The 26,520-nt window shown below is 45.9% G+C and overlaps 1 protein-coding gene across 3 annotated transcripts in view; it reads right to left on the reverse strand.

Moving 5' to 3' along the window:
• Positions 1-3,188: 3,188 nt before the first annotated feature.
• Positions 3,189-26,520, reverse strand: part of TK1 (thymidine kinase 1) — a 43,030-nt gene continuing 19,698 nt past the window's right edge. For all 3 annotated transcript variants that reach the window (XM_029599126.1, XM_029599124.1, XM_029599125.1), the window contains 6 exons: positions 19,226-19,257; positions 7,936-8,049; positions 7,435-7,528; positions 5,659-5,748; positions 5,421-5,540; positions 3,189-3,835 (listed from right to left, as the gene is read on the reverse strand). In XM_029599126.1, coding sequence (XP_029454986.1) covers positions 3,620-3,835; positions 5,421-5,540; positions 5,659-5,748; positions 7,435-7,528; positions 7,936-8,049; positions 19,226-19,242 — 651 coding nt within the window. In that variant the 5' untranslated portion in view covers positions 19,243-19,257 and the 3' untranslated portion in view covers positions 3,189-3,619. The remainder of the gene's footprint in view (positions 3,836-5,420; positions 5,541-5,658; positions 5,749-7,434; positions 7,529-7,935; positions 8,050-19,225; positions 19,258-26,520) is intronic.

A 26,520-nucleotide genomic window follows, 5' to 3' on the forward strand; every position in this document is an offset into this window, starting at 1 on the left:
GTAAATCAGCTGTTGCCCCATGGATTGATACAGAAGCATTATTATATTTCCAGAGAATTAGATCAGGCTCATGGGCTGACTGGGGTACAATTTGATTTTAGCAAAGCTTTTGAAACTGCCCCACAGCGGAAGCTCAAATAAGCTGCACAGCCTGGTAATGGGCCCCAAAGTTATAGGCTGGATTAAAAACTGGTTAAGTAATGACAGAGGATGGTAATAAATGTTAAGTTTAAGTCACTCTGAGGAAAGAAGGGCAATTAGTGAAGAACCCCAGTTATCTCTTTTACTAATCACAGGAGAAAAGCCTAGATTTGGTCACTTTATTTCAGTGGTTCCTTCACCATATTCAACAGCAACTAAAATCACATCCAATTTTCTCTTTGCTCATTAACTAGAACAGCACAAAGCTTCTGCTAGGACAGGCCCTTCTTGAATGGCCAGGCTTCACACTGGCCAGGCCAGTTTCCTTGTCATTTCTAAATCTTGCATTTTATTTATTTTATTTATTTATTTATTTCTTTTGTATACCGACATTCGATCGAGATATCACATCGGTTTCCAGAAAACAGGTTGAATAGAGCCGGAGCTGCCCTATTTTACATTGTAACAAGAGCACAGTTGATTAAACAATAAATATAAGGAACATTGTAACATATGAATAAAATTAGAATTAAATATTAGTGGGTATATAGAAATGGCAAATAGCCTATATACAATATGTACAATATGACTTGGTTATGAGTAGGGTGGGGGACAGGGAAGAGGGAGGTTACGAGAAGGGTGGGGGACAGGGAAAAGGGAGGATAGAGAAGGGGGGAGGGGTTATGCGTTCATGCAGAGTAGAAGTTATGCGGTAAGGCTTTCAAGAGCGTTTATTATAGGATGTTGGGGTTCAGGAGGGAATGCTTTCAAGAACAGCCATGTTTTGAGCTGTTTTTTAAAGACTTGCGGTGAGGGTTCGTTTCTGAGCTGTGGGGGGAGGGAGTTCCAGAGGGTAGGGCCAGCTATTGTAATGGCTCGTTTGCGTGTTGTATTGAGGTGAGCATTTTTAAGAGTTGGGATGGAGAGGAGACCTGAGTTGGTGGATCTGAGATTTCTTTGTGTGAAATATGGTTGGATGTTGTTGTTTAGCCAGACCATTCTGTTGTTGTTTATTTTTTTGTGAAGAAGGGTGAGGGTTTTATACTGGATTCTTTGTGTGATGGGCAGCCAGTGGAGGTCTTTGAGAGTGGGTGTGATGTGGGAGGATTTTCTGTGATTGGTGATAATTCTGGCGGCGGCGTTTTGTAGAACTTGGAGGGGCTTGATGTGGGTTTCAGGAAGTCCAAGGAGGAGGGAGTTGCAGTAGTCGAGTTTTGAGAAAATAATTGATTGTAGTACTGTTCGGAAATCATGCAGTTGGAGGAGAGGTTTGAGTTTTTTAAGTGTTTGAAGTTTGAAAAATCCATCTTTGATTATATTGGAGATGTGTCGTTTAAAGTTGAGTTGGCTGTCGATGGTTACTCCTAGGTTTTTTGTGGATGGTGTGAGTGAGGTTCTTGATAAGTTTGGCATCCCAGTGTTGTTTGCGCTTCCTGTGTTGTTTGAGGGGGTGCTCTCGAGGGGGGGAGCGGGACGGTCGTCCTGGATGTGAATGATTTCTGTTTTGGCTTGGTTGAGGCAGAGAGATAGTTGTGATAGCAGTTGAGATAAATTTGAACTGAGTTTGTTCCATCTTTCCATGGTGAGTTCAATGGATTTGGTGATGGGGAGGAGAATTTGAATGTCGTCTGCATAAACGAAGTAGGTGAGGTTGGCATCAGAGAGGTATTTGCATAGTGGGAGGAGGTAGATGTTGAAGAGGGTCGAGGATAGTGAAGAACCTTGAGGGACGCCATGGGTGAGGGGCACTTGGGAGGATTCAGAAGAGTTTGTCTTGACAATGAAGGATCTGTTAGAGAGGTATGATTTGAACCAGTTGAGTGTAGTGTCTTGCAGACCGATCTCTTTAAGTCTGGTGAGGAGAGTTCTGTGGTTGATGGTGTCAAATGCGGCTGATATATCGAGGAGGATCAGTAGAAATGTCTTGCCACTGTCTCGGCCTCTGAGGATGGTGTCGGTGAGGGAGAGGAGGAGAGTTTCTGTGCTGTAGAGTTTTCTGAAGCCGTGCTGTGTTGGATGGAGAAGATTGTGGGCGTCGAGGTGGTCTGTGAGTTGATTGTTGACAGTTTTCTCGATGATTTTTGCTAGGAATGGGAGGTTGGAGACTGGTCTGTAGTTTGCAGGATCAGATTTGTCGAGTTGCGGTTTTTTTATGATAGGTTTGATGATGGCGTTTTTGAGTTTGTCTGGGAAGATTCCTTGTTCGAGGGATAGGTTGATGATTTGGGTTATAGGTTTGGCAATAATCTCTCTGATGAGTTTTAGGGTTTTGATGGGGATGGAGTCTACGGGGTGGGATGCTGGTTTGGTTTTTTTGATGAAGGGTTCAATTTCTGTAGATGCAACAGGAGTGAATTGGGTCCAAATGTGGATGGGAGGAGGGATATTTGTTGAGTCGTTGTGGGAATGGGGAATCTTGGCAATGATGTTGTCGACTTTGTCCTTGAAGAATTGAGCTAGTTTGTCACTGGAGATGTTGTTGGAGTTTGGTATTGTGTCATTCTGGATTGGGTTGGTGAGTTCTTTGACGTATGAGAAGAGGGTCCTCGGGTTGAATTGGTATTCATGAATTCTGGTAATTCAGTATTACCCTAGCATTAAGCAGAAGCTCTGGGAAAGCAAAGCAGAAACACACCACCACCCCCTTTTCTATTGACAGTCACCTCTACCCACAGGTTCTAAGCTGTAATGATATTTAATTAAAAAAAAGAAAAAAACACAAACACCTCATATTTAAGCCGAAAGAGATATACAAAATACTAAAAAAAAAAGTTAATATTGCAAAGTGGTCTGCAAAGGATATGGAGACTGTCCTGAAAAGCAGAACTTCCTAGGTGTTAGTTATGTAGGAGAAAGGACACTGAAAACGCAGTGCAAGTGAACTCTCAGGCATCTAACACACAGAGATTGAGTCCTAGTGATAGGGACCTTTGTTTTCAGTTTTTATTTTATTTGTCCTGAGAATTTCAATGTTATAACAAAAACAAAACAAAAAAAACAAAAAACTGGAAAATCTTTTTTTTTTTTAAAAAGGTATAGCATTGAAATTTCCAGGGAAAATAAAATAAAAACTGAACAAAAAAAAAAAAAAGTCCCTACTTGTCAGGTAGGCGCCATCCATGGGCAGAGAGTAGGCCACCTCAGCCACAGTACCTGTGATAAGGACCCAACAGCAAAAGGAGTGCAACACATTTTCTTATCTCACTGCAAAAAGCAGCAGCAGCACCACACATGAATCTGAAAAGGTCTCTAGAGTTCTTGTACAGAGGCTAGCAAGCGCTCTTTGATATGGAGGGATGAACACTGTCTGGAGGTGGCCAGAGAGCACTACAAACCAGCACCACTTCAACCACTCTCATTAAGGCTGAAGAAGCAGCAGCTACCAGCAGCATGGACAGAAGTCATATTGCAAGCTCCAGCGGAAGAATACAAAAATTCCATAAAGGCAGTGCCTATTTAAATATTTTTTTAAAGTGCTTTATGACCATATATATTCAGAGGCTGGCTCTGGAGGCTGATGCTGTCCAAAGATTTTGCGGGGATAAGGTGTCGCTCTGGTTTTTCCCTTGGCCAGATTGGATAGCACGTGTTCTCTCTCAGTCACTGCAATGTTTTCCTTGTTCTCCAGCCCTCTCTGGAAGTAACAGTTCCGACACACAGAATGATACTTATCAGCTCCTCCGATGATTTCTACCTGTGTCAGGAAGGAAAAGAGTGACATCACCACAATGTAGGTAGGCCCAGTTGCAACTGGTTTGTAGTACAACCCACTCTCAGCTTGCGAACAAGTGTATCTGAGCAGGACTAGGATTGGCACCCGCCAGGTACAGAGGCAACTTTTATGGCACTAACAGCTCGATCCAGTAAAGTGTGCTCCGTCGGAGCGCACTGTCACCCTGCTCTGGACGCGTGTTTTCCCTTACCCCTTATTCAGTAAGGGGAGGAAAACACGCAGCCCGCCCGCGGCACCTAATAGCGCCCTCAACATGCAAATGCATGTTGATGGCCCTATTAGGTATTCCCTAGCGATCCAGTAAGTAAAATGTGCAGCCAAGCCGCACATTTTACTCTAAGAAATTAGCGCCGCCCAAAGGTCGGCGCTAATTTCTTCCGGCGCCAGGGAAGTGCACAGAAAAGCAGTAAAAACTGCTTTTCTGTGCACCCTCCGACTTAATATCATAGCGATATTAAGTCGGAGGTCCCCAAAAGTAAAAAAAAAAATAAAAAAAAATTTAGAATTCGGCCCGCGGCTGTCGGGCCGAAAACCGGACGCTCAATTTTGCCGGCGTCCGGTTTCCGAGCCCGTGGCTGTCAGCGGGCTCGAGAACCGACGCCGGCAAAATTGAGCGTCGGCTGTCAAACCCGCTGACAGCCGCCGCTCCAGGCCAAAAGGAGGCGCTAGGGACGCGCTAGTGTCCCTAGCGCCTCCTTTTCCCCGTTTGCACCGCGTCGCCTCATTTAAATACTGGATAGCGCGCACCGGCGAGGGGCCGGTGCGCGCGCCGGGAGAGCGGGCGTTCGTCCGCTCTCCCGCGGACTTTACTGGATCGAGCTGTAAGAGGGGGATTCGTTATAACCCCTATGCTAAGCGCAAACAGCCTTATCCATTCACAAGCAGATCAATGGTGTAGTTTATGGACCATTTGCAAGTTTATGTCCAATTTAACATCTGCATCCTTTTCTGAGCACTATTGTTGCAACATGCTGGGATTGTTTTTAATATTATGAAGAGATAATACCTGTAATTTATGTTTTATCTTACCATGTGTTTAAATGCTGTGAACTTTTATAATGGTTGGGGGGCAGGGAAAAGACATTCTAAAGAGGACAGAAGCCAAAAAAAAAAAAAAAAAGGGTGAACTTTACATGGTGAAAACTGCCCAGGTGCATTGGGCACCACCAGCCCAATTAAAAAAAAATTGCCTGTACTTACTACATCCTACGAGTTCCAGAAGGAGCTTTTTGACACAATGCAAGAGCACTAGCAGTTTGAGAGCAAGATCATTATAACATAACCTGGCTTAAAAATAAGAGATTTCTTAAAAGTTTGTGCAAAATAAACCCATTTCAAGACCCTGCCCAAGAGAAAAGCAGCACACGAGCTCTGAAGCTAACTAGCAATCTGCTGCTCCTTTTGAGCAGCACCAACCTGGAAGCAAGCAAGTCCTGGCTGTCTTAGGAGAGAAGGGCAATGACCCAACAAAGCAGGAGACATCGCTGACCTTCACTTGCCTGTTCCACATCACTGAATGGCTCAATACTGCAGTGGTTCTATTTACCTCCTTCTCTGCTCCTAGTCTCTTGGTATAAGCAGCCTCACGGTAACACTCCATGCACACTGCATTCAGCTTCACAACACTCTCCGCCAACGGCACCAGATCCAGGATGCAACCAAACGCCTGTAGCAAAAACAGAAAGAGCAACCCCTGTTCGGATACCACGCTCTGAATGCAGTACAACCCAGATATCCTCAGCCCTGCCCATAAGGAACCACATAGAGCAAGCCACAGGCCCGACCTTTCTCTGGAATGTTCCATCTAAAGCAGCCACGATGACCGTCTTTCCTTCATTCGCCATCTCTTCACAGAACTCCACTATATCCAAGAACTGGGGAAAAAAAAAAAAAAAAGCCAAGGAACAAAATGTTCTGAAAATGCTCAGCGCTCTCAAGGACCTCATTATCCTCTCTGCTCTACAGGCTGCAGCACCAAGAGAACCATCCCCCTCCCCAACTAAACAGAACGTCAATTACAAGTACCTTACATAACAGGATTACAACAATTACAAAAAAAGAGCAAAACTGGGTGGGGAGGTGGGATGTTTAAGAGTGTTATACATTAATTATTGTAATGTTTAGTGGCTTATGGGAATGATAGCTAAATATTAGATATTTAAAATACAATTTTTAACCTACTTATCTAGAATTCTAGGTGGGTTACAGTAAAACATACAAGTCATAAAACTATATAGCATCAAACCAATAACAAAGGACAATGGCTGACAAAACAGACATTTCTGTGGGATAGACCATCAAAGTAAATAATGACCTAGTGCAGTAAAGAATCCGCATGCCCTAAAGGCCTGTTTAAACAGAAAGCCTTTGAACTTTGTTCTAAGACTTAATGCATACCTTGACCTTCAGGCCATCGGGTATGGCAGTATACATTTAGCCTTGTATTTACTGGGCCCTCAAAACTAAGGTAGTTATGAAGTAGTCTTAAATAACATTTATCTAGCCCAGTGGTAGTGCCCACTGGCTACCCCACATGGAAGACCTGTTGGATTCCCAAGTCAGGTTTTCTGTACCAGCTGGGGATGTTTGTCAAGGCAGAACTTGGAAGGAGTCCTAGTGCTCATGTAATGGCAACATCAAGTGACTGGACCTAGGACCCACAACCGTGGTGTTTTGGCAGGAACCTTGGTGCATGAACCCCCCACCCCCAGGATAGGACCTTCATTGTAGTGACTGGCCTAAGTGGAGGAGGAGCCTAGTGGTTAGAGCAGTGGGCTACGAACCAGGAGACCAGAGTTCAAATCCCACTGCTTCTCCTTGTGATCTTGGACAAGTCGCTTTACCCTCCATTGCCTCAGGTACAAAAAACTTAGATTGTAAGCCCTCTGGGTATAGGAAAATACCTACAGTACCTGAATGCAAGCCACTTTGAAGCGCTGAAAGAAGTGTGAAAAAGTGGAATATAAAATAAAGTGAGTTAGGAAAGAATTTATGTAGATGGGGAAAAAAAAAAAAAAAAAAAAAGATCCAGCTAGTTGTAAATGAAGGCTCATGACACTGATTCTAACCTGGGTTCCACTGAGCTGGAAGACCAAATGGGGGTAGGAGGAAAGACCACCAAATCATTTTTTTATATTAAAAAGGAAAAAAAAAAAGAAGATTAAAGTGGCTGGATGAATGGCATGTGAAAATGCTGGGTTGGATTCCTGGGCTGACCAGGGATGCTGCAAAGGCAGCATTAACAGTCCTAGGCAGGGAAGGAACCTCAGCCAGACGTAGCCAGCTTCTGAAGGGAGTTACAGTCGGCAACTGGGATGGCTAGGCTGAGTTAGAAAGGGCTAGAAATAAATAAGAATTCTAAGTGGCTGCAAATGAAAGCTTATGACACCGTAGCCCAACAGGGGCCAATTCCAACAGAAAAATAATATATATTATATTAAAATGAGAGTGAAAGTGAAGTCAAATTAAGTGTGTATCACAGCTCTAGTAGCATTTAAACTTCTGCCAGAAAGCATGCAACATTTCCAGGAGTTTGATGTTTTGCAGGACTGAGAACTTACAAACTGTCCTTCATCAATTCCAATGACTGCACTGGCCACTGCTTCCTCGCGCACATCCCTGAGCCGGCTAGCTGACACTGCATCCATCATGTTCCTGGAATAGCAGCCATACAGGATAGTGCTGAATCAAGACATAACAAGCTAATCCAAGGTTCTCAGAACTTCTGCTTCATTGTACCCCAGTCCTTATGGGCCCAACCTTCCAGGTCCCTTTGTTCTATGTCCTTCTCACTGCCCCCCCCTTCCATTATGAGGGAATGCCGAACTCATTCCACTTAACACCTCCCTCCCCCCATAACAGCCACACCTCATCAACATTACCTCAAAGAGATGCAAAGCTGTTCATCCATAGTAAAACACACACACACCTACAAAGACTTGCAGATACAAGATTGTCCCCCCATCCCTAAAATTTAATTCTCCTCAACTTCAAGGATCCTCTCAGCTTGAGGACAATGCTTTCTCCACAATGATTCTATGCCTTTAGTAGCAGATGCTCACCTGTCATGTGTGGAGAGTCTGTTCACAGAGTATCTCACATCCTTGTCATACTTCACCACCAGACACTTGTACTGTGCCACCTGGAACCTGCGGACTCTGCGCATCAACTCGGTACTACATGAGAAGAGAGGGCTATTTGATGCCATGCAGAACACCCAACATCTGCCACACAGAACCAATGGGCTCTAAATTGGTCCCACTAAGCTATTCATCTGAAGAGTCTTTTTTCTGTTTGAATCTGTTATTAAATTTTCAACATATAGAAAATACATGTACAGTTTCAGCAATATAACAGGAAAAAGATCCCACCAATTCCTTCTACCCCCGATTGGAGAAATTACTTACCTGATAATTTTGTTTTACTTAGTATAGACAAATGGACTCAGGACCAGTGGGTTTATGCTCACCTGCCAGCAGATTGAGGAGGAGCAAGCTGACATCACATTATATATAGCCCTAAAGTGACCCCAGCCTGCCAATATTCTCTTCAAAAGCAACTGTGGACAGACTAGCAAAAACAAGAATAAAGACAGGTAACTAGAACTGTACTCAAGCAACCATAAAACTGAACTCACGTAAGATTCTAGGTACCCCAAGCTAGGGACTGGATGAACACTTACCAGTAATTCTCTGGGACCCAGAGCCCCACAGGAGGACTATTGACACACTCATGTGGCAGCCAAGGGCGGGAAGCTGAGTCCATCTGTCTATAGTAAGGAAAATGAAATCATCAGGTAATTAAATTTCTCCATTTCCTAGTGTGTAGACATATGGACTCAGGACTAGTGGGATGTTCAAAGCTACTCCCCAACAGGGTGGGAGGCAGCCTGTGTCTGGTCAACACCACACGTGCAAAGGCTATATCCTCCCGGGCCTGCACATCCAGACAATAAAACCTGGAAAAAATGTGTAAGGAAGACCACAGCATGTCCATTCCATCAGCTGGTCTATTTATTGCGACACTTGCTGGCTCTTGGTTCCTCCCTAGCATCGATATAGGCATGGTCGCCACGTTGTCAGACATCATGCAAACCTCTTGACCCTGCAACCTGTGGCTGAACTGCAAGCATGCCAACCATACCGCCTGGACCTCCAGGCGATTGATGTTCCAGCAGGACTCTTCGGCATTCCAACACCCCTGGGGTGTTAACTCCAGACAATGAGCCTCCCAACCGTGGAGACGTGTATCAATAATGAGTACCAACCAGGTCGGATATGACAAGGGAACTCCCTTTCTCAGATGATCCTTCTGCAACCACCACTGGATGTGGGAGCAGATTTCCAGTTGGCAAGTGGAGCCGAACCACATAGTCCTGAGACTGAGTTCCAGTGAAACAAAGAGCACGCATATGTGCCCTTGCCCACGGTACCATCAAGCAGAGCACCTGTAGGTAGAACCACACCGCTGGGTGTATGGTGTTCATCAACTGACACACTTGAGACATCAATTTCTGGATCCAAACTTCCAGTAGAAAAACTCCGTCCTGTCCCATGTCGAACTGGCCCCCAAATACTCCAATGACTGGGATGGCTAAAGATTGCTCTTTGACAGGTTCACCACCCAACCGAGCTCCTGCAATAAGGAGATCACCTTGTATGTCACCAAGTAGCTCTCTTCCTGAAACTTGGCTCAAATTAGCTAGACATTCAAATACAGATGCACCAGGATTCCTTCTTTTCGCAAGGCTACCACTACTACCACCATAACCTTGGAAAATGTTCTGGAAGCGGTGGCTAGACCAAAAGGCAGCGCCCGAAACTGATAATGGTGCCCCAAACACTAAGCGTGGGTTTTCCAATCAGATGGGAATAAGAAGGTAAGCCTCAGATCCAAGGTCAGAAATTCCCCCCGACTGCACCACCGATATCACAAAGCATAAGGTTTCCATGCAAAAATGAGTCACCTTCAAGTGATTGTTGACCCTCTTGAGATCCAGGATGGGATGAAAAGAGTCTTCCTTCTAGGGCACAACAAAATATAATGCCCCATACTATCTTGAGACATGGGCACTGGAACCACAGCCCTCAGTCTGAGGAGCCTTTGAATTGTGAACTTTACTGCCTGCTTCTTCTGCAAAGAGTGGCAAGGGGACACCATGAACATATCCAGAGGAATACTGTGAAATTCCAGCACATATCCTTCTTGTATCACCTCCAGGACCCACTGGTTCGATGTGATCTTGACCCACCTCCGATAAAAGAGAGAAAGATGTCCCCCTATTTTCCATTCTGGAAGGTGGGTTGGCAAACCTTCATTGGGCAGCTCAGGAGGATCTGCCACCTGAGCCCGCTCCTTTCTTGGGCTGTCGGGGACGAAAGGACTGAGACCTACCAAAAGTCCGAGTCTGCTGAAAGGTCATCCATCTGTAGGGCTGGAACCCCAGAGACGACCCCTCATACCAAAGAGGTGCTGTATCTGCTTCTTATTCTCTGGCAACCAAGATACCAGAGACTCGCCCCACTTACTGGCTAGTTTCTCCAACTCACTGCCAAACAAGAGTGAGCCTTTAAAGAAAACATCTTGGTAAGATTGGCTTTGGAGGTTGCGTCAGGCGACCAATTTCACAACCAGAGTTGACGCCTGGCCGCTATCACCAAAGCCACTCCTCTGGCCGAGGTCCGGACCAAGTCACAGCCTGCGTCTGCTAAAAAGGTGGCAGCAGATTCCATAACCACTCGAATTCCCTCCAGACTCAACCACCTCCTGAGAGAGACGCAGACAAGATCTCTCCACTAGGGTGCAACAGGAGGCAATCTGTAAATTCGTCACTACCACCTCAGAAGCTTGCTTAAGAATAGCCTCTGAGGTGGCCGTTCCTCCCTCTACGGGGATAGGTATCCGCTTAAGACAGCACATACCAGAGAAAATGCAAATGCTTTCTCACAGCTGGATCCAGGAGATACAGGCCTTCCAGTGTCAGACCCCCTTTAAAATTTGCCTCTGGGGCATCCCATTCCAGATCAAATCAATTCCTGAATGGCATCCATCACGGGAAAAATGAGAGGCTTTACGTGAGGAAACCAGAATGGGATTCTTCTTCGGCTCTGACATACATCCGAACTAGGGATACCCAGCTGTTTCAAGGTCTGGGAAATCAGGGCCAGTGGCAACATGGTTCGATACTGTTCCAGCCCTGGAGGAATTTCCCCATCTTCCAGGGAATCAGGATCAACCTCATCATCAGTACCATCCGGATTCCTGTTGGGAACGCAGGTGAGCTCTGGTGCTTAAGCATAGGACTGGAAGAGGGAGAACATAAGAACATGCCATACTGGGTCAGACCAAGGGTCCATCAAGCCCAGCATCCTGTTTCCAACAGTGGCCAATCCAGGCCATAAGAACCTGGCAAGTACCCAAAAACTAAGTCTATTCCATGTTACCGTTGCTAGTAATAGCAGTGGTTATTATCTAAGTCAACTTAATTAAAAATAGCAGGTAATGGACTTCTCCAAGAACTTATCCAATCCTTTTTTTATTTTTATTTTTTTTTTTAAACACAGCTATACTAACTGCACTAACCACATCCTCTGGCAACAAATTCAAGAGTTTAATTGTGCGTTGAGTGAAAAAGAACTTTCTCCGATTAGTTTTAAATGTGCCACATGCTAACTTCATGGAGTGCCCCCTAGTCTTTCTATTATCCGAAAGAGTAAAAAACCGATTCACATCTACCCGTTCTAGACCTCTCATGATTTTAAAACACTTCTATCATATTCCCCCTCAGCCATCTCTTCTCCAAGCTAAAAAGTCCTAACCTCTTTAGTCTTTCCTCATAAAGGGAATGGAACAGCTCCCCTATCATTTTGGTCACCCTTCTCTGTACCTTCTCCATCGCAATTATATCTTTTTTGAGATGAGACAACCAGAATTGTATACAGTATTCAAGGTGCGGTCTCACCATGGAACGATACAGAGGCATTATGACATTTACCGTTTTATTCACCATTCCCTTTCTAATAATTCCTAACATTCTGTTTGCTTTTTTGACTGCTGCAGCACACTGAACAGACGATTTCAATGTGTTATCCACTATGATGCCTAGATCTCTTTCTTGAGTAGTAGCACCTAATATGGAACCTAACATTGTGTAACTATGGCATGGGTTATTTTTCCCTATATGCATCACCTTGCACTTATCCACATTAAATTTCATCTGCCATTTTGATGCCCAATTTTCCAGTCTCACAAGGTCTTCCTGCAATTTATCACAATCTGCTTGTGACTTAACTACTCTGAACAATTTTGTATCATCTGCAAATTTGATTACCTCACTCGTCGCATTTCTTTCCAGATCATTTATAAATATATTGAAAAGTAAGGTACTCCACTGCCCACTCCCACTCCCTTCTACTGAGAAAATTGTCCATTTAATCCTACTCTCTGTTTCCTGTCTTTTAGCCAATTTGTAATCCACGAAAGAACATTGCCACCTATCCCATTACTTTTTATTTTTCCTAGAAGCCTCTCATGAGGAACTTTGTCAAATGCCTTCTGAAAATCCAAGAACACTACATCTACAGGTTCACCTTTATCCACATGTTTATTAACTCCTTCAAAAAAGTGAAGCAGATTTGTGAGGCAAGACTTGCCTTGGGTAAAGCCATGCTGACTGTTCCATTAAACCATGTCTTTCTATATGTTCTGTGATTTTGATGTTTAGAATACTTTCCACTATTTTTTCCTGGCACTGAAGTCAGGCTAACCGGTCTGTCGTTTCCCGGATCGCCCCTGGAGCCCTTTTTAAATATGGGGGTTACATTAGCTATCCTCCAGTCTTCAGGTACAATGGATGATTTTAATGATAGGTTACAAATGTCTACTAATAGGTCTGAAATTTCATTTTTTAGTTCCTTCAGAACTCTGGGGTGTATACCATCCGGTCCAGGTGATTTACTACTCTTCAGTTTGTCAATCAGGCCTACCACATCTTCTAAGTTCACCGTGATTTGGTTCAGTCCATCTGAATCATTACCCATGAAAACCTTCTCCAGTACAGGTACCTCCCCAACATCCTCTTCAGTAAACACCAAAGAAAAGAAATCATTTAATCTTTCCACGATGGCCTTATCTTCTCTAAGTGCCACTGGCTGAGGTTCTGACCAGACAGAAAAACGTAGAAAGCGGAGGACTGCGCCTGAAGAAAAGCTTGTAAGCCTTGAAAAAATTCCACCCAAGAAAAAGCAGCCAGGTCTAGAGCAAGCACAGAAGGAACTGGAGCTGGTCCCATGGAACTGCTCACGCCAGCAGAGGAGCCAGTCAAGGGAGAACCAAGATCTGGCAATCTCCCAGTCAAAGCCATGAGCAACCCATCATCCGAATGGGAAGAGCCAGGCTTAGCAAAATCCAAGGAAGATGGAAGGAAATTTGGTTCTTACCTGTTAATTTTCATTCCTGTAGTACCACAGATCAATCCATTTCCTGGGTTTTGCCTCCTTTCCAGCATATGGAGACTGAACATTTTGCAGACACCGCCTCTTAATACTGAGGACTGCAGGTAGCACAGCAGGTAACTAAGTACCCAAGCAGAAAACAGTCAAAAAGCTTCTAATAAACAAATGCTATAATATCACCCAAACGAGCAGAGGAAAGAGAAAAATTTATAATGGAGAACTATAACCCATTTTGGAACTTTAATTGTAAGGACTAACCAGAAACCTGTGCCATCCTTCAGAATTATTATAGTAAACAGATCGAGTGGACTCTCCAAAACTACTCTTCCCCCACTGGGAGAGACTAGACTGATCTGTGGTACTACAGGAATGAAAATTAACAGATAAGAACCAAAATTTTCCTTTCCCTGTACGTCCCCATATCAATCCAGATTCCTGGGATATACCAAAGCTTCCCTAACCAAGGTGGGACTACGAGAGGATCCCATCCCGGTTAGGGAAGTACACTTTTGTTGAAATTGCTGATGTCTGAGGCCTGGATGTCCACTCGGTAGTGTCTGGCAAAGTATGTAAAGACTTCAAGTAGCTACCCTGCACATCTCTTGCAGCGACATTAGCTGACATTCTGCCCAGGAGGCCATCTGGGACCGGGTAGAATGAGCCCTTAACCCCTCCGGGATAGGACCACCATGACAGATGAATGCGGAACCAATAGCCTCCTTCAACCAATGCGCAATCATGGTTTTTGATGCTTTCTGACCCTGTCGCACCACTCCATAGCAGAAAAAGGTGATCCAATAATCTGAAACTCTTAGTGACCTCTAGATACTGCAACAAAGCCCTTCTGATATCCAGACATCTTAATTCTTTTGCATGAGGCACACCAACCTCCAGATTTGGAGAAGCAGGAAGCTCCACTGACTGACTTATGTGGACTACTGAAATCACCTTCGGCAAAAAAGGTGGAACCATTCGCAAATACTCCAGAATCCGAAATCTGCAAAAAAGAACTTCAAGCCCTGTCGTAGAGAACCTGACACCCATCTAGCTAAACAAATCGCCACCAAGAAAACCATCTTCAAAGTGAGATCTTTTATGGTGGCTCTTTTAAGAGGCTCAAACAGCGCCACACACATGCCTTTGAGGACCAAGTTAAAGCTCCAAGAAGGGCACACCTTATGAATAGGGGCAGCGCAAGTGCTTTGTCCCTCTGAGGAAATGTACTGCATCCGAATGCGCAGCTAGGGTTGTTCCATGAATCTTGCCTCGCAAACAGCCCAGAGCAGACACCTACCATTCTCAGTGAACTTAAGGACAAACCTTTCGTTAGGCCTCTTTGCAAAAAAGCCAGAATCTGTGCCAAACGCTTGCCGAGGTTCAACCCCTTGCTCCGTACACCAAGACTCAAAGATTCTCCAAACCTGGACATATGCCAAGGAAGTGGAAGTCTTTTGAGTCTGCAACAGAGTAGAAATAACATTCTCAGGATATCCTTTCTTCCTTAATTGCCTCATTTCAAAAGTCAAGCTGCTAGACAAAAGTGATCCGTTTGTTCTGAAAATATGGGGCCCTGACGTAGCAGGCGGGCCATCCTCTGCTAGATTGACCAAATCTGCAAACTAAGGTCTTCGTGGCCACTCCAGAGCCATGAGAATTGCCTTTCCTGGATGGATCTCTATTCTTCTCACAACCTTGCCCACCAGAGGCCATGGCAGAAACATGTAGATCAGAATGTCATGCAGCCAAGGAAGATCCAGGGCATCAATCCCTTCCGCTCCACACTCTTCTGCAACTGAAGAAGCGCGATGCCTTGGCATTCCACTGAGTTGCCATCAGATCCATATGAGGAATACCCCATCTGCAATAATGAGGCCCATTGCTTACTCAGATAGTTCTCATTTTCTGGGATCCAATTGTCTGCTGAGAAAGTGTGCTTGCACATTGTCAGACCCCGCTATGTGAGAAGCTAACAAGGCCAGATGCTTCTCTGCTTAGCAGACCAGCATCTCTGCTTCCTGAGCAACTGCTGGACTCTTGGTCCCATGCTGGCGGTTGATGTAGGCCACCATTGTTGCACTGTCTGACAGAATTCTGATGAGATGGTTGCGCAAAAGAGGTAACAGTCCTACAGAGCCAACTGCACCACTCTAGTCTCTAAGCGATTGATGGACCAGGATGCTTCCTCTGCTGACCATTGACCTTGCACTGACTAGAACTGACACATGACTCCCCAACCAGAGAGACTGGTGTCGGTAGTCACTACCATCCACTGTGGCACCTCCAGATCCATGCCGTAGCACAAATGGTCACGACCAAGCCACCACGAAAGACTGAACCTGGCTGACTCTGTAAGCAGTAGTGGAAGATGAAACTGCTCTGACATCAGATCCCACTGGGATAGTAACGCATTCTGTGGAGGTCTCATATGAGCAAATGGCCATGGGACCAGCTCCAGGGTAGTTACCATGGAACAGAGGATCTACAAGTAATCCCAGACCCTGGGCACTCAGGCTTCCAGTAGGTTCTGAACTTGATAACCACTCCTCCATGAGAAATAGTTTCCCCAAATGGGTATTGAAGCGTGTGCCCAAGAACTCCAGAACCTGTGAAGGAGAAAGATGGCTCTTTGACAGATTCACTATCCAGCCCAAGGATCTCAAACAGTGCAACACCACTTCCACTGCCTACCTGCAAAGGTCCTCCAACTTTGCTCGGATGAGCCAGACAATTAGATATGGATGAACCAGCACCCCTTCCTTTTTGAGAGCTGCTGCCAACACCACCACCACCTGTTGCTAGGCCAAACGGGAGAATGCAAAGTTGAAAATGCCTCCAGAAATCATAAACCAGAGGTTTCTCTGATGGTCCAGGTAGATCCCTATGTGTAGGTACACTTCCATTAGATCCAAGGAAACCAAAATCTCCCCGCTTCATACCGCTGCAATGACAGACCTCAAAGTTTCCATCAGGAACCGGGGTACTCTGAGAGCTAGGTTCTTCTTTTTTAAATCCAGAATTGAACGAAAAGTTCCTTCCTTTTTTGGTACCACAAAATAAATGGAATAACGTACCGTCCCTTGCTCCTCCTGGGGAATGGTAACAATGGCTCCCAGCATTTGCAGTCATTGGATGGTCTGCTGCATGATCTGCTTCTTTTCTGCTGAGGCACAGGGAGATACCATGAACAGGCTTCGTAGTGGCCGAGCAAATTCTAAAGAGTAACCTTGTCCTATGACACTTAGAACTCACTGGTCCGTCGTGATTTTGACACACTCCTCATAAAATTGAGTCAAGCGACCCCTGATGACTGGGACTGAGTGTGGGCTGGCCTTTCCTCATTGTGTGGGCTTGGCTCTGCCTCTTCTTTGACCAGAGCCCTCTCTGTTCAGCCTACATTTACAAAGTGACTGGTTCCAGGACTGCGACTTCCTTGAGCTCTGCCTCTGGCCAGCACCCGGAGCTCTGCTCCAACGGAAACACCTCTGCCCCCAAAATAGAGCGCGCACAGGAAGAAATCCTTTTGATCCTTTGGGCTTGTCCTCCGGTAGCTTGTGCACTGTCTCTCCCAGATGCTTTATCAGCTGCTCCAAGTCTTCTCCAAAAAGGAGCTTGCCCTTAAAAGGCAAGCTCCCAGTTGAGCCTTCGAAACATCCGCTGACCAATTCCGTAACCAAAGGAGCCTCCTAGCCAAGGCCTTCATCATCCTTGAAGAAGTGTGAATAGGTCATACAAGGCACTGGCTGCATAAGTGACCGCAGCCTCCAAGCAATCCACTTGCTTAGAATCCATGGGTGACATCTTTGTTATCTTGTAACTGCTGCACCCATCTGAAGCCAGCCCAAGCATAAAACTGCTGCACATATGCCCAGAGTAGACACCTCAAAAATCTTAATGTGCACCTCAAGCTTCCTGTCCTACAAATCCTTCAGAGCTGCTGCGCCAGCTACCGGAATGGTGGTCCTTTTCTTAAGTGCCGAGACGGAACATCCACCTTCTGAACCCTTAAGAACTCCAGAGTGTCTTCGGGCAAGGGATAGAGCTTATCCATGGCTCTGCTAACCTTAAGGCCAGTCTCCAGAACATCCCACTCCCTGACCACCAACTGTTTTACTGACTTATGAAAAAGGGAAAGTTCTGGCCAGACCCCATAAGCCAGCCATGACCCAATCCACTGACTCCTAGTCAGACTCCTCCTGTGGAACAGTTATCCCTAACTCCACCAAGACAAGCGGAATCATGGTTTCCAGTTCCTCCTTTTGAAATAGGCAAACTACTTTAGGAATGTCCCCCTCCATAGACAGGACCTTCACAGTTTCCTCATCTGGATCCTGCCCATTCCTGGATGGATTAGAGTCGGGAGAACTGTCCCCAGATGGCAACCCACAATCTGACTCCTTGGAGGAATTGTCATCGTCAACCCCTGACACTGTTGAACCAAGGACTCTGAATCCTTGTAGCCCCCGAAAACTTAGACCTCTTCTTGGGCGGAGCTTTTGAAGATTTTCGCATGAGGGGGCGCCTTGCAGTCCTCCAGGCCATAAAGGCTTCATGCATGAGCAGAATAAATTCTGGGAAAAAAGGAGCAGGACCAGAAGAATCCCCCTCCAAAAGATCTGGCTCCTGCTCAGACTGCCCCCTTCTGGGTCCCCCCAGACTCCATCGGGGCTGGAATCCACTGGGGATAGCGCTGGCGGGCGATCCCTTCCCCCTGCTGTTCTTTCTGCAGCAGCCACACTGCCTCAAAAATGCCGCTGCAGCCCCTCCCGAAGTACTCCTCCCCACCGGAGAGGCATCGGGAACATTGGCCGGCCCTCGATAAATGTAAGCTGTGCACACTGCATGCAGCACAGCGACTCCCATGCGGCATGGCTAGGCCCACCCCAACTGCTCGGCAGACGCCTAGAGAGAAGAAGGGAGGGGGGAGAGCCGCAAAGACAGGAGCCCCCTGAACAGCTTATCTCCCTCTGTCTCCGCAGACAGGGAGAGCTGAAAGAAAGAAAGAGACCCCTGTCATATAACCATCTCTCTTTTCAGTCTTCTGAGACTTTTTTTTTTTTTTTTTTTAACTTTAAGAGAAACAGAAGACTTTCCTGCATGAAGGGTGGCAGAAGCTTCCTTCAATCCTCCCATAGGTAAGGGTTCTGAAGGAACTAAAAAATGGGGTGTATTTTAATCAGAAATTAAAATAGAAAAAAAAAAAACCCCACCTATGTGCATACACCCAAACCAGATGTTCTGTTAGCATAACTATCATAGTAAACACTGGACTTTATCACTGGCCAAATGACAAGAGGTGCCTAATATCCTTATAGCACTGTACTGATGTTTGTTTGCATAACATTTTCCAACTGGTTAAAATTGTATGTTATCTCCTATATGCTAGATCTCAGAAGGCAGAAACGAAATTCAGTGCTGACCTTTAACATACTAGCTAACTTTTAGAATACTTTTTGGCATGTCAGCCTTGCCTATTTCTACAAGTCTGATCAGTACAATCTCATTGTGCTGTAATTTCTTCACAGCCACCAAACATCTGACTCCATAGAAAACACTCTCCAAGCACCCTTACAGAGGCCTTCAGAGTACCCTGTCAGCCCCTTTGCTGCTTTCTTCTTCCATATAATCACATTTTGTACAGTATGCACATATTCACAAAACAGCCACACTTCCCCATTTCAATGGGAAAGTGCTTCCATGCAAGTCATTAACCCTTTATTTTTCATCCTCAGCAGCATTAGTATTTCTGTGCAGCATGCAGGACTTCTGGTGTCATGTTATATTTTCACAATTTAGTTATAACTAGACCTAATATTCATACAAGAGGATGGGGGCATTTATAATCAGGATACTCCTAATCACAATAGAATTATCTAATGATTATAAAGACAGGAATTCTCACCTTTTCCCAGAGAACATTGGTCCAAAAATAACCTGTAGAATTAGAAACAGGAAATTAGCAAACAGATCATTTATACAGTAATTACCAATTTACTTACTAAGATCAGCATGCAGGATATGCCAATACTGGCCTTTAGAACATAAGAAATGCCATACGGGCTGATTCAGTAAAGTCCGCGGGAGAGTGGGCGAATGCCCGCTCTCCCAGCACGCGCACAGGCCACTCTCCTGTGCGCGCGATTCAGTATGCTAATTAGGCCCGGCGGTAAAACCAGGTAAAAGCAGGCGCTAAGGACACTAGCGTGTCCCTAGCGCCTCCTTTTGGACCGGAGCGACGGCTGTCAGCGGGTTTCACAGCCGACGCTAAATTTTGCCGGCGTCGGTTCTCGAGCCCGCTGACAACCTCAGAAACCGGACGCCGGCAAAATTGAGCGTCCAGTTTCAGCCATGCTGACTTTGTTCCATTAAACCATGTCTTTCTATATTTTCCACTATTTTTCCTGGCACTGAAGTCAGGCTAACCGGTCTGTAGTTTCCTGGATCGACCCTGGAGCCAATCCAAATCACAAATACCCAGCAGGATCAGAGAGAATAAATACAATCCTTCCTGCTCATAACCAGAAATAAGCAGTGGTTTACCCAGGTCTTATATCCTCCAGGAATGTGTCTAAACCCTTTTTAAAACTCAGCTACATTAACTGCATTCACCACATACTCCAGCAACAAATTCCATAGTTTAATTGTGCACTTTCTGCAGAGAAATTCTGTATTTAGACTACAGCATAATAAATCTGGAATCCTTATTTGATTCCCTTGTCTATCCCTCACTATGGGACATGACATAAAGCATATTTCTTGTTCTAAGGTTGGTGGATGAGACATTTATGTTGCCTGTGTCTTATATTGCACTGTGTAGCCTATAGACCATTATTGCTGGTTTCATGCTATTAGCTATACACATAAATGTGTCCTGTAGGTACAGAAGTTCTGACTTTCTTGCAGATAAAATACATGCATGTCTGATGCATATACAGCGACAGCAACAAGAGTCACAATGAGAAATTACTACTTAAAGAAAAGGAAATTATCAGATAAGACAGTCAGATGAATCCAGAATACCTCTTTCCACAGGAATAGTGGTCTGCTTGGAGACTGCACACACAAGTGCATCTCCTTCGGAAAACGTAAGCATGCTCTTACCACTGGATTCAAAGGGTACAGGCCTTCCAAAACCTGATCCCCTTTGAAATTACCCTCTGGGGCGCTCCATTCAAGATCAACCATTTCTTGAATGGCCTCCATAATGGGGAAAAAACAAGAGGCCTTATGCAAGGAAACCAAAATGGAATTTCTCTATGCTCAGACATTGAATCTGCCCCAGGAACTCCAAGCATTTTCAAGGTCTGGGAAATGAGAGATGGCAGTTCATCTCTATGAAAGAACCGTAACATAGTTCTATATGGTTCTAATCCGGTTCACCATCTTCGAGAGGCAGGATCGACATCATCATCCGTGCTATTCTGATCTCTATCCAGAGGTCTCGCTGCCGCTCTAGGAGTACTCCAACGCTTAACAGAAGGTTCAGGCAAGGTTCCTCCTACCTATATCTCTGCTCTAGAACATTGGATAGGGCTGAGAACTGCACCATTGGATAGGGCTGAGGACTGCACCATTGGATAGGGCTGAGGACTGCACCAAAGTGCAATCCCTAGAAAGATTCTACCCAAGAAAAAGTAGAAGTATCCAGACCAGAAGGTACCTGAGGTGTACTCACAGAGCTACCTGCCCCTGCTAAGGAACCAGTTAGAACTAACCAGTTTAGAAGTTCCAAAATTAGGCATCACACCAGAGTCATTTTTATCCAGACCCACATCCGGTTGGGAAGAGCCAGGCTTAATGAAATCAGAGGAAGACAATTCTCCCTGAGTCTCCAAACAGCACTGGCACAAAAGTAGTGGGCACTCCTGGCTGAGATGCCCAAATATGACAAGCAGTGCAAAGAGAAAGGCGCTTAGACTTCTTAGGTACAAGCGCCATTATGGCCAACATTGTGCTGAGCGAAGGCTTGTGTCTAGCTATTTTACTATTTTTTTTAATACACGCTCAACCTAGGCACCCAAAAATTATGCACCCAACACTTAGGGGCACACATCTAGGCACCCAAAAATTAAGCGCACATAAAACAAAGTACACAGTACCACTTGTGCGTGGAGGTAAGTATGCAGCCACTACGGCGTCACTTAATGTAAATACAAGCCCAACTGTGCGTCCAAAAACTAGGTGCACAACCTGGATACAGAGCTAGCACATGTCAGATCGACAATCCTGTAGAGGGTAGCCTTAGAAAGCATGCAAAATGCCGTTATGGCCTACCACGGTGCGCAGCAAAAAGCCTCAGAGCGGGGCCTAGCCTAAGGAGGCTGATCAACTTGCCAGGCTGCCCGCATTGCTTGACCTCCCATGGGGCGGGACGAACGTTGGACCGGAATGACGAGCATGGACACAAGGGGAGGAGGAAGCCTGCACAACAACAACAAAGAAAGAAAAAAAAAAAGACCCTCCTAAGTCTCTGTATAATTAAAAAAAACCAAAACAAACAAAACAAAACACACCTTACCAGACCTCAGCCTTACCTGGCTGAGTACAGAGACTGTCTCCAGCTGTGGGGGGAGACGGCAGGTGCCAACACCACCAGGCTCGGCTTCCTGCACCCGCTGCCTTTCAGCTGCTCAAGCAGCAACATCCATGCTGGCTGAAAAAACAGCTAACGGACCAAGGCACTCATCTGAGAGACCACGGAAATCACCTCAAGAATTCTAAACTGCAGGAGGGACCATTTAGTATCACCGCAGGAGAGCGGGGCAAGTTTATTTCTTTAATTCTCCTTTTCTTTCTTTATTGGATTTTATATATCGTCATTCGAATTCATCATCATAAATCCATCATAATGGTTTACAAATATGAAGGTTACAATGTTAAGGGATAAACAGAGTTTAAAAAAAGGTTCAAACCGTTGTTAAAATGAAGCAATCCCCAGTGGGGAGATGCACATCCACCATCTGCTGGAGACAGAGAATACTAGCAGGCTGATGTCACTGCAGGGGTATATACACTGTGGCATCAGTTTGCTCCAACTCTATCTGCTGGTAGAGGTGCATAACACACTTTTTCTGGATTCATCTGACTGGATTCTAAGAAAAAGTGTATTCACCCATCTATCTGTCTCGTGTGTTACACACAGCAATGCATTCCCCACAGCTACTGCAGTGTCTGCTGAACAGAACTCCCAGGACCTTGAGGGATATTAAATCAGTGCAGTTTCTGGTGTTTGGCTGGGCAGGGTCCACCTGCTCATTTTACTTCCAGTTTAGTAGGAACCAAATCTAGATCTGGCACCATGAGTCTTCATTCATTCAGGCCCAGATTTAGGCAGAGGTAGGGACCTTCATGTTCAGTTTTATTTATTTATTTCACCTGGGAATTTATCAAGGTTTAATTATTGCAAGAACAAAAACAGGAGAAAGTAAGTGGAAGAATGATTTTTTCTGGGTAAACATTCAGAGTTTATTTTAGTGGAGAGAAGAGGACAATGGAGAAATTACTTACCTAATAATTTTGTTTTCCTTAGTGTAGACAGATGGACTCAGGACCAGTGGGTATTGTGCTCTTCTGCTAGCAGATGCAGACGTCACTCTAGATATACCCCTGCAGTAACCTCAGCTCTTCAGTATTCTCTTCGAAAAGCCATTGTGGATATATATTTACTTAAATAATTTGATTAAACTGGTTCAACTAATTTCCAGACTGGAGACTGCCAGTGCACTCAACCAATTAACGCCTACGCCGGACAACTGTGGGTGTCTTGAACTAGGGGTAGGCCGCAGCTTACCCGTATTTGCTTAAATCTTGAGGTTCGCTATCTGAGGGTCTCCTTTTCTGGGGCAGCCGTGGGCAAGATGCTGAGTCCATCTGTCTACACTAAGGAAAACTAAATTATCAGGTAAGTAATTTCTCCATTTCCTAGTGTGTAGCTAGATGGACTCAGGACCAATGGGATGTACAAAAACTACTCCCAGACAGGGCGGGAGGCTGCCCGTGGCCCACTTAGTACTGCCTTTGCGAAGGCTGCGTCTTCTCGGGCTTGAACATCCAGGCAATACAACCTGGAGAAGGTGTGTATGGAGGACCACGTTGCCGCCCGAAAGATCTTGGCAGGCGACAGCAGCTTGGTTTCTGCCCAAGAAACTGCCTGTGCCCTTGTAGAATGAGCCTTAACCTGTAATGGTAAGGGCTTTCCTGCCTCTGTGTAGGCTGCCTTGATTACTTCTTTGATCCAGTGGGCTATGGTTGCCTGCGAGGCTGCTTTTCCTTGTTTCTTCCCGCTGTGAAGAACGAACAAGCGATCTGTTTTGCGCACCGGTTCCGATCTTTCCAGGTACCGCACTAGTAGTCTGCCAATATTTAGATGGAAAAGGCGGCTCGAATCTTCAGAGTCCTTATGTTCATCCAGAGATGGTAGCAAGATGGTTTGGTTCGAGTGAAACTCAGAAACCACTTTTGGTAGAAAAGATGGGACGGTGCGCAGCTGTATGGTTCCAGGCGCAAACCTAAGGAATGGTTCCCGATAGGATAGTGCCTGTAGTTCAGAGATGCAATGAGCTGAACATATTGCCACCAGGAATATCGTATTCAATGTTAAGAGGCGTAATGACAGACCTAGCTGGGGCTTCCTTCAGACCAACACGCAGAAGTCTAATACTAGATTGAGATTCCATAGAGGCACCAGGCACTTTAGAGGTGGTCAGAGTTGTTTAACCCCTTTCAGGAAGCGGGACAAATCCGGATGGATTGATAGTCTGATACTGTCCACTTCGGCTCTGAAGCAGGACAGTGAGGCTACTTGGACCTTGAGGGAGTTGAGTGACAACCCCTTCTTCATACCGTCCTGTAGGAACTCTAGAACCATGGGAATCTTGGCTGTCCGTGGGAGTATCCTGCGGTCCTTGCACCAGGCTTTGAATACTCTCCAGATCCTTATTTATGACAGGGATGTGGAGAACTTGCACGCTCGGAGCAGGGTGTCAATCATGGCCTCTGAGTAAGCGTGCTTCTACAGGAGAGTCCTCTCAAGGGCCAGACCTTAAGCGAGAATTGAGACGGATCTTCATGGAGAATCAGGCCCTGACGGAGAAGATCCCTGTGTGGAGGTAGGCACAGAGGGTACCCCGCAAGGAGTTTTTGCATGTCTGCGTACTATGGCCGTCTTGGCCAATCCGGGGCCACTAGTAGAACTAATCCCTTGTGATGTTCTATCTTGTGGATGACCTTGCCCAGTAGCGGCCATGGGGGGGCGGGAAGGCATACATTAAGTCTTCCTCTGGCCAAGACTGGAGGAGGGTGTCGATCCCTTGGGAATGTGGCTCTCATCTGCGGCTGAAGAACCTGGGGACTTGGGCACTGAGATGGGTTGCCAGTAGATCCATGGCTGGGAGGCCCCAGCGATTTACTATCAGTTGGAAGGCTGTGGTCGACAGTGTCCATTCTCTGGGTCCAGACACTCTGCTGAGACATTGTCTGTGATGTGGGAGGCTGAGATCCCTTATAGGTTTATCTCCAGAGACATCTGCTGGCTCCTGGTTCCTCCCTAACGGTTGATGTAAGCAACTGTTGTAGCGTTGTCAGACATTACTCTAAATCGCTTTGCCTCAGAGTCTGTGGCTGAATCGCAGGCACGCTAGTCTGACTGCTCGAGCTTCCAGGCGTTTTATATTCCATTCTGCCTCTTCCTTGTTCCATTGTCCCTGGGCCGTCAGTTCCCGACAGTGAGCTCCCCACCCTCATGGGCTTGCATCCATGGTGAGCAAGGTCCAGTTCGGTGGGGATAGGCTTACTCCTCTGCTTAGCCACCACTGCAGCTGAAAACGTACCTCTGCTGGTAAAGGCGAATTGAGTAGTCCTGGGACAGTGGATTCCATCGTGATAGTAAGGAGCGCTGGAGGGGTTGCATATGGGCCCTTGCCCACGGGATGACCTCCAGGGTTGATGCCATGAGGCCAAGGACTTAAAGATAGTCCCATACCTTGGGGAGTGCATTGGCCATCAATCGTCGTAATTGTTCCATCAGTTTCCTTCTCCTCGGGGGAGGAAGACTTTGTTCTGTTTGGTGTCGAAACGGACCCCCAGGTACTCTACAGCAGCGGTTCTCAACCGGTGTGTCGCGGCTCCCGGTGTCCCACTGCCCCACTTGTGCCTCCCTTCTCCCCAGGGATGAACTGGCCGATGCAGTTGATAGGGGAGTGCCACCGCTGGAGGCCAGCAGCTGAAGAGAAGAGAGACGCTGAGCGTCGCTGGAGGACAGACCGGAGGCGGCTGAAGTGCAGAGAGACTGTGTGCGCTGCTGCCGGAGGCTGGGCCGGCGGGCTGAAGAGTGGAGAGAAGCTGAGCGCCGCCGGACAGGCCGGCAGCAGCTGAAGAGCAGAGGCCAGGCTTATTGGGCCAAGCAATAAGAAGAGGCTCCACGTGAGCGTATGTGTGTGAGTGGCAGCTTTGTGTGCCTGTGGTAGAATGGGTGCCTGGGTGCGTGAGTGGCAGCTTTCTGTGTGTGTGGTAGAAGGGGAGCAAGAGCATTTGTGTGTGATTAAGAGCTTGTATGTAAGTGAGAGAGCATGTGTGTGATTGAGAGAGACCATGGTTGGAGGTGATGTGTTTCTATGAGAGAGAGACAGACTGGTCAATGAGGTGACTGGTCTGTGTAAGAGACAGCCTGTGTATGAGTGACTGGTTGTGGGCCCTAAGGAAGAGGACCTTGAGGACAGAGCTTCAGCAGCCACTGCTACTTCTGGTGTGTGTTAATGGCCTGCAAGGGAAAGGAGTAGGAGAGTTGCTGGAGAGGGTAAGTAAAGGTGGCTTTTTAAAGTTTATTTTTCTTGATTGACTGCCATTTTAAATTATTGGGTATTGTGTGATGTGTCTGCAATTTTGAAATATTTTATTGATATTTGGACAATTTTTAACACTTTATGAGTTTTTAATTGGTGGAGTTATTCTGTTCATCAGCTGTTTTGTAACATTTATTAGTATAGTTTTACAATTATTTCTGTGTGGGGATCTATAGCAGCTTGGCTTGTTCTGTTTTCCTAATAGGAGGTGTATTAGTGTTTAGGGCCTGGTTAAATATTTGTAGTGTTGCCTTTTCATAGGTAGGGTTGTTACTGTTTGAGTGTGTTCCATAATACAGGTGTAACTGTGCAGGTTAGTTTATGTGCATTATTGCAGATCATGGGACTATGCTAGGTG

Source organism: Rhinatrema bivittatum, chromosome 4 (assembly GCF_901001135.1).
Source record: "Rhinatrema bivittatum chromosome 4, aRhiBiv1.1, whole genome shotgun sequence".
Taxonomy (NCBI): domain Eukaryota; kingdom Metazoa; phylum Chordata; class Amphibia; order Gymnophiona; family Rhinatrematidae; genus Rhinatrema; species Rhinatrema bivittatum.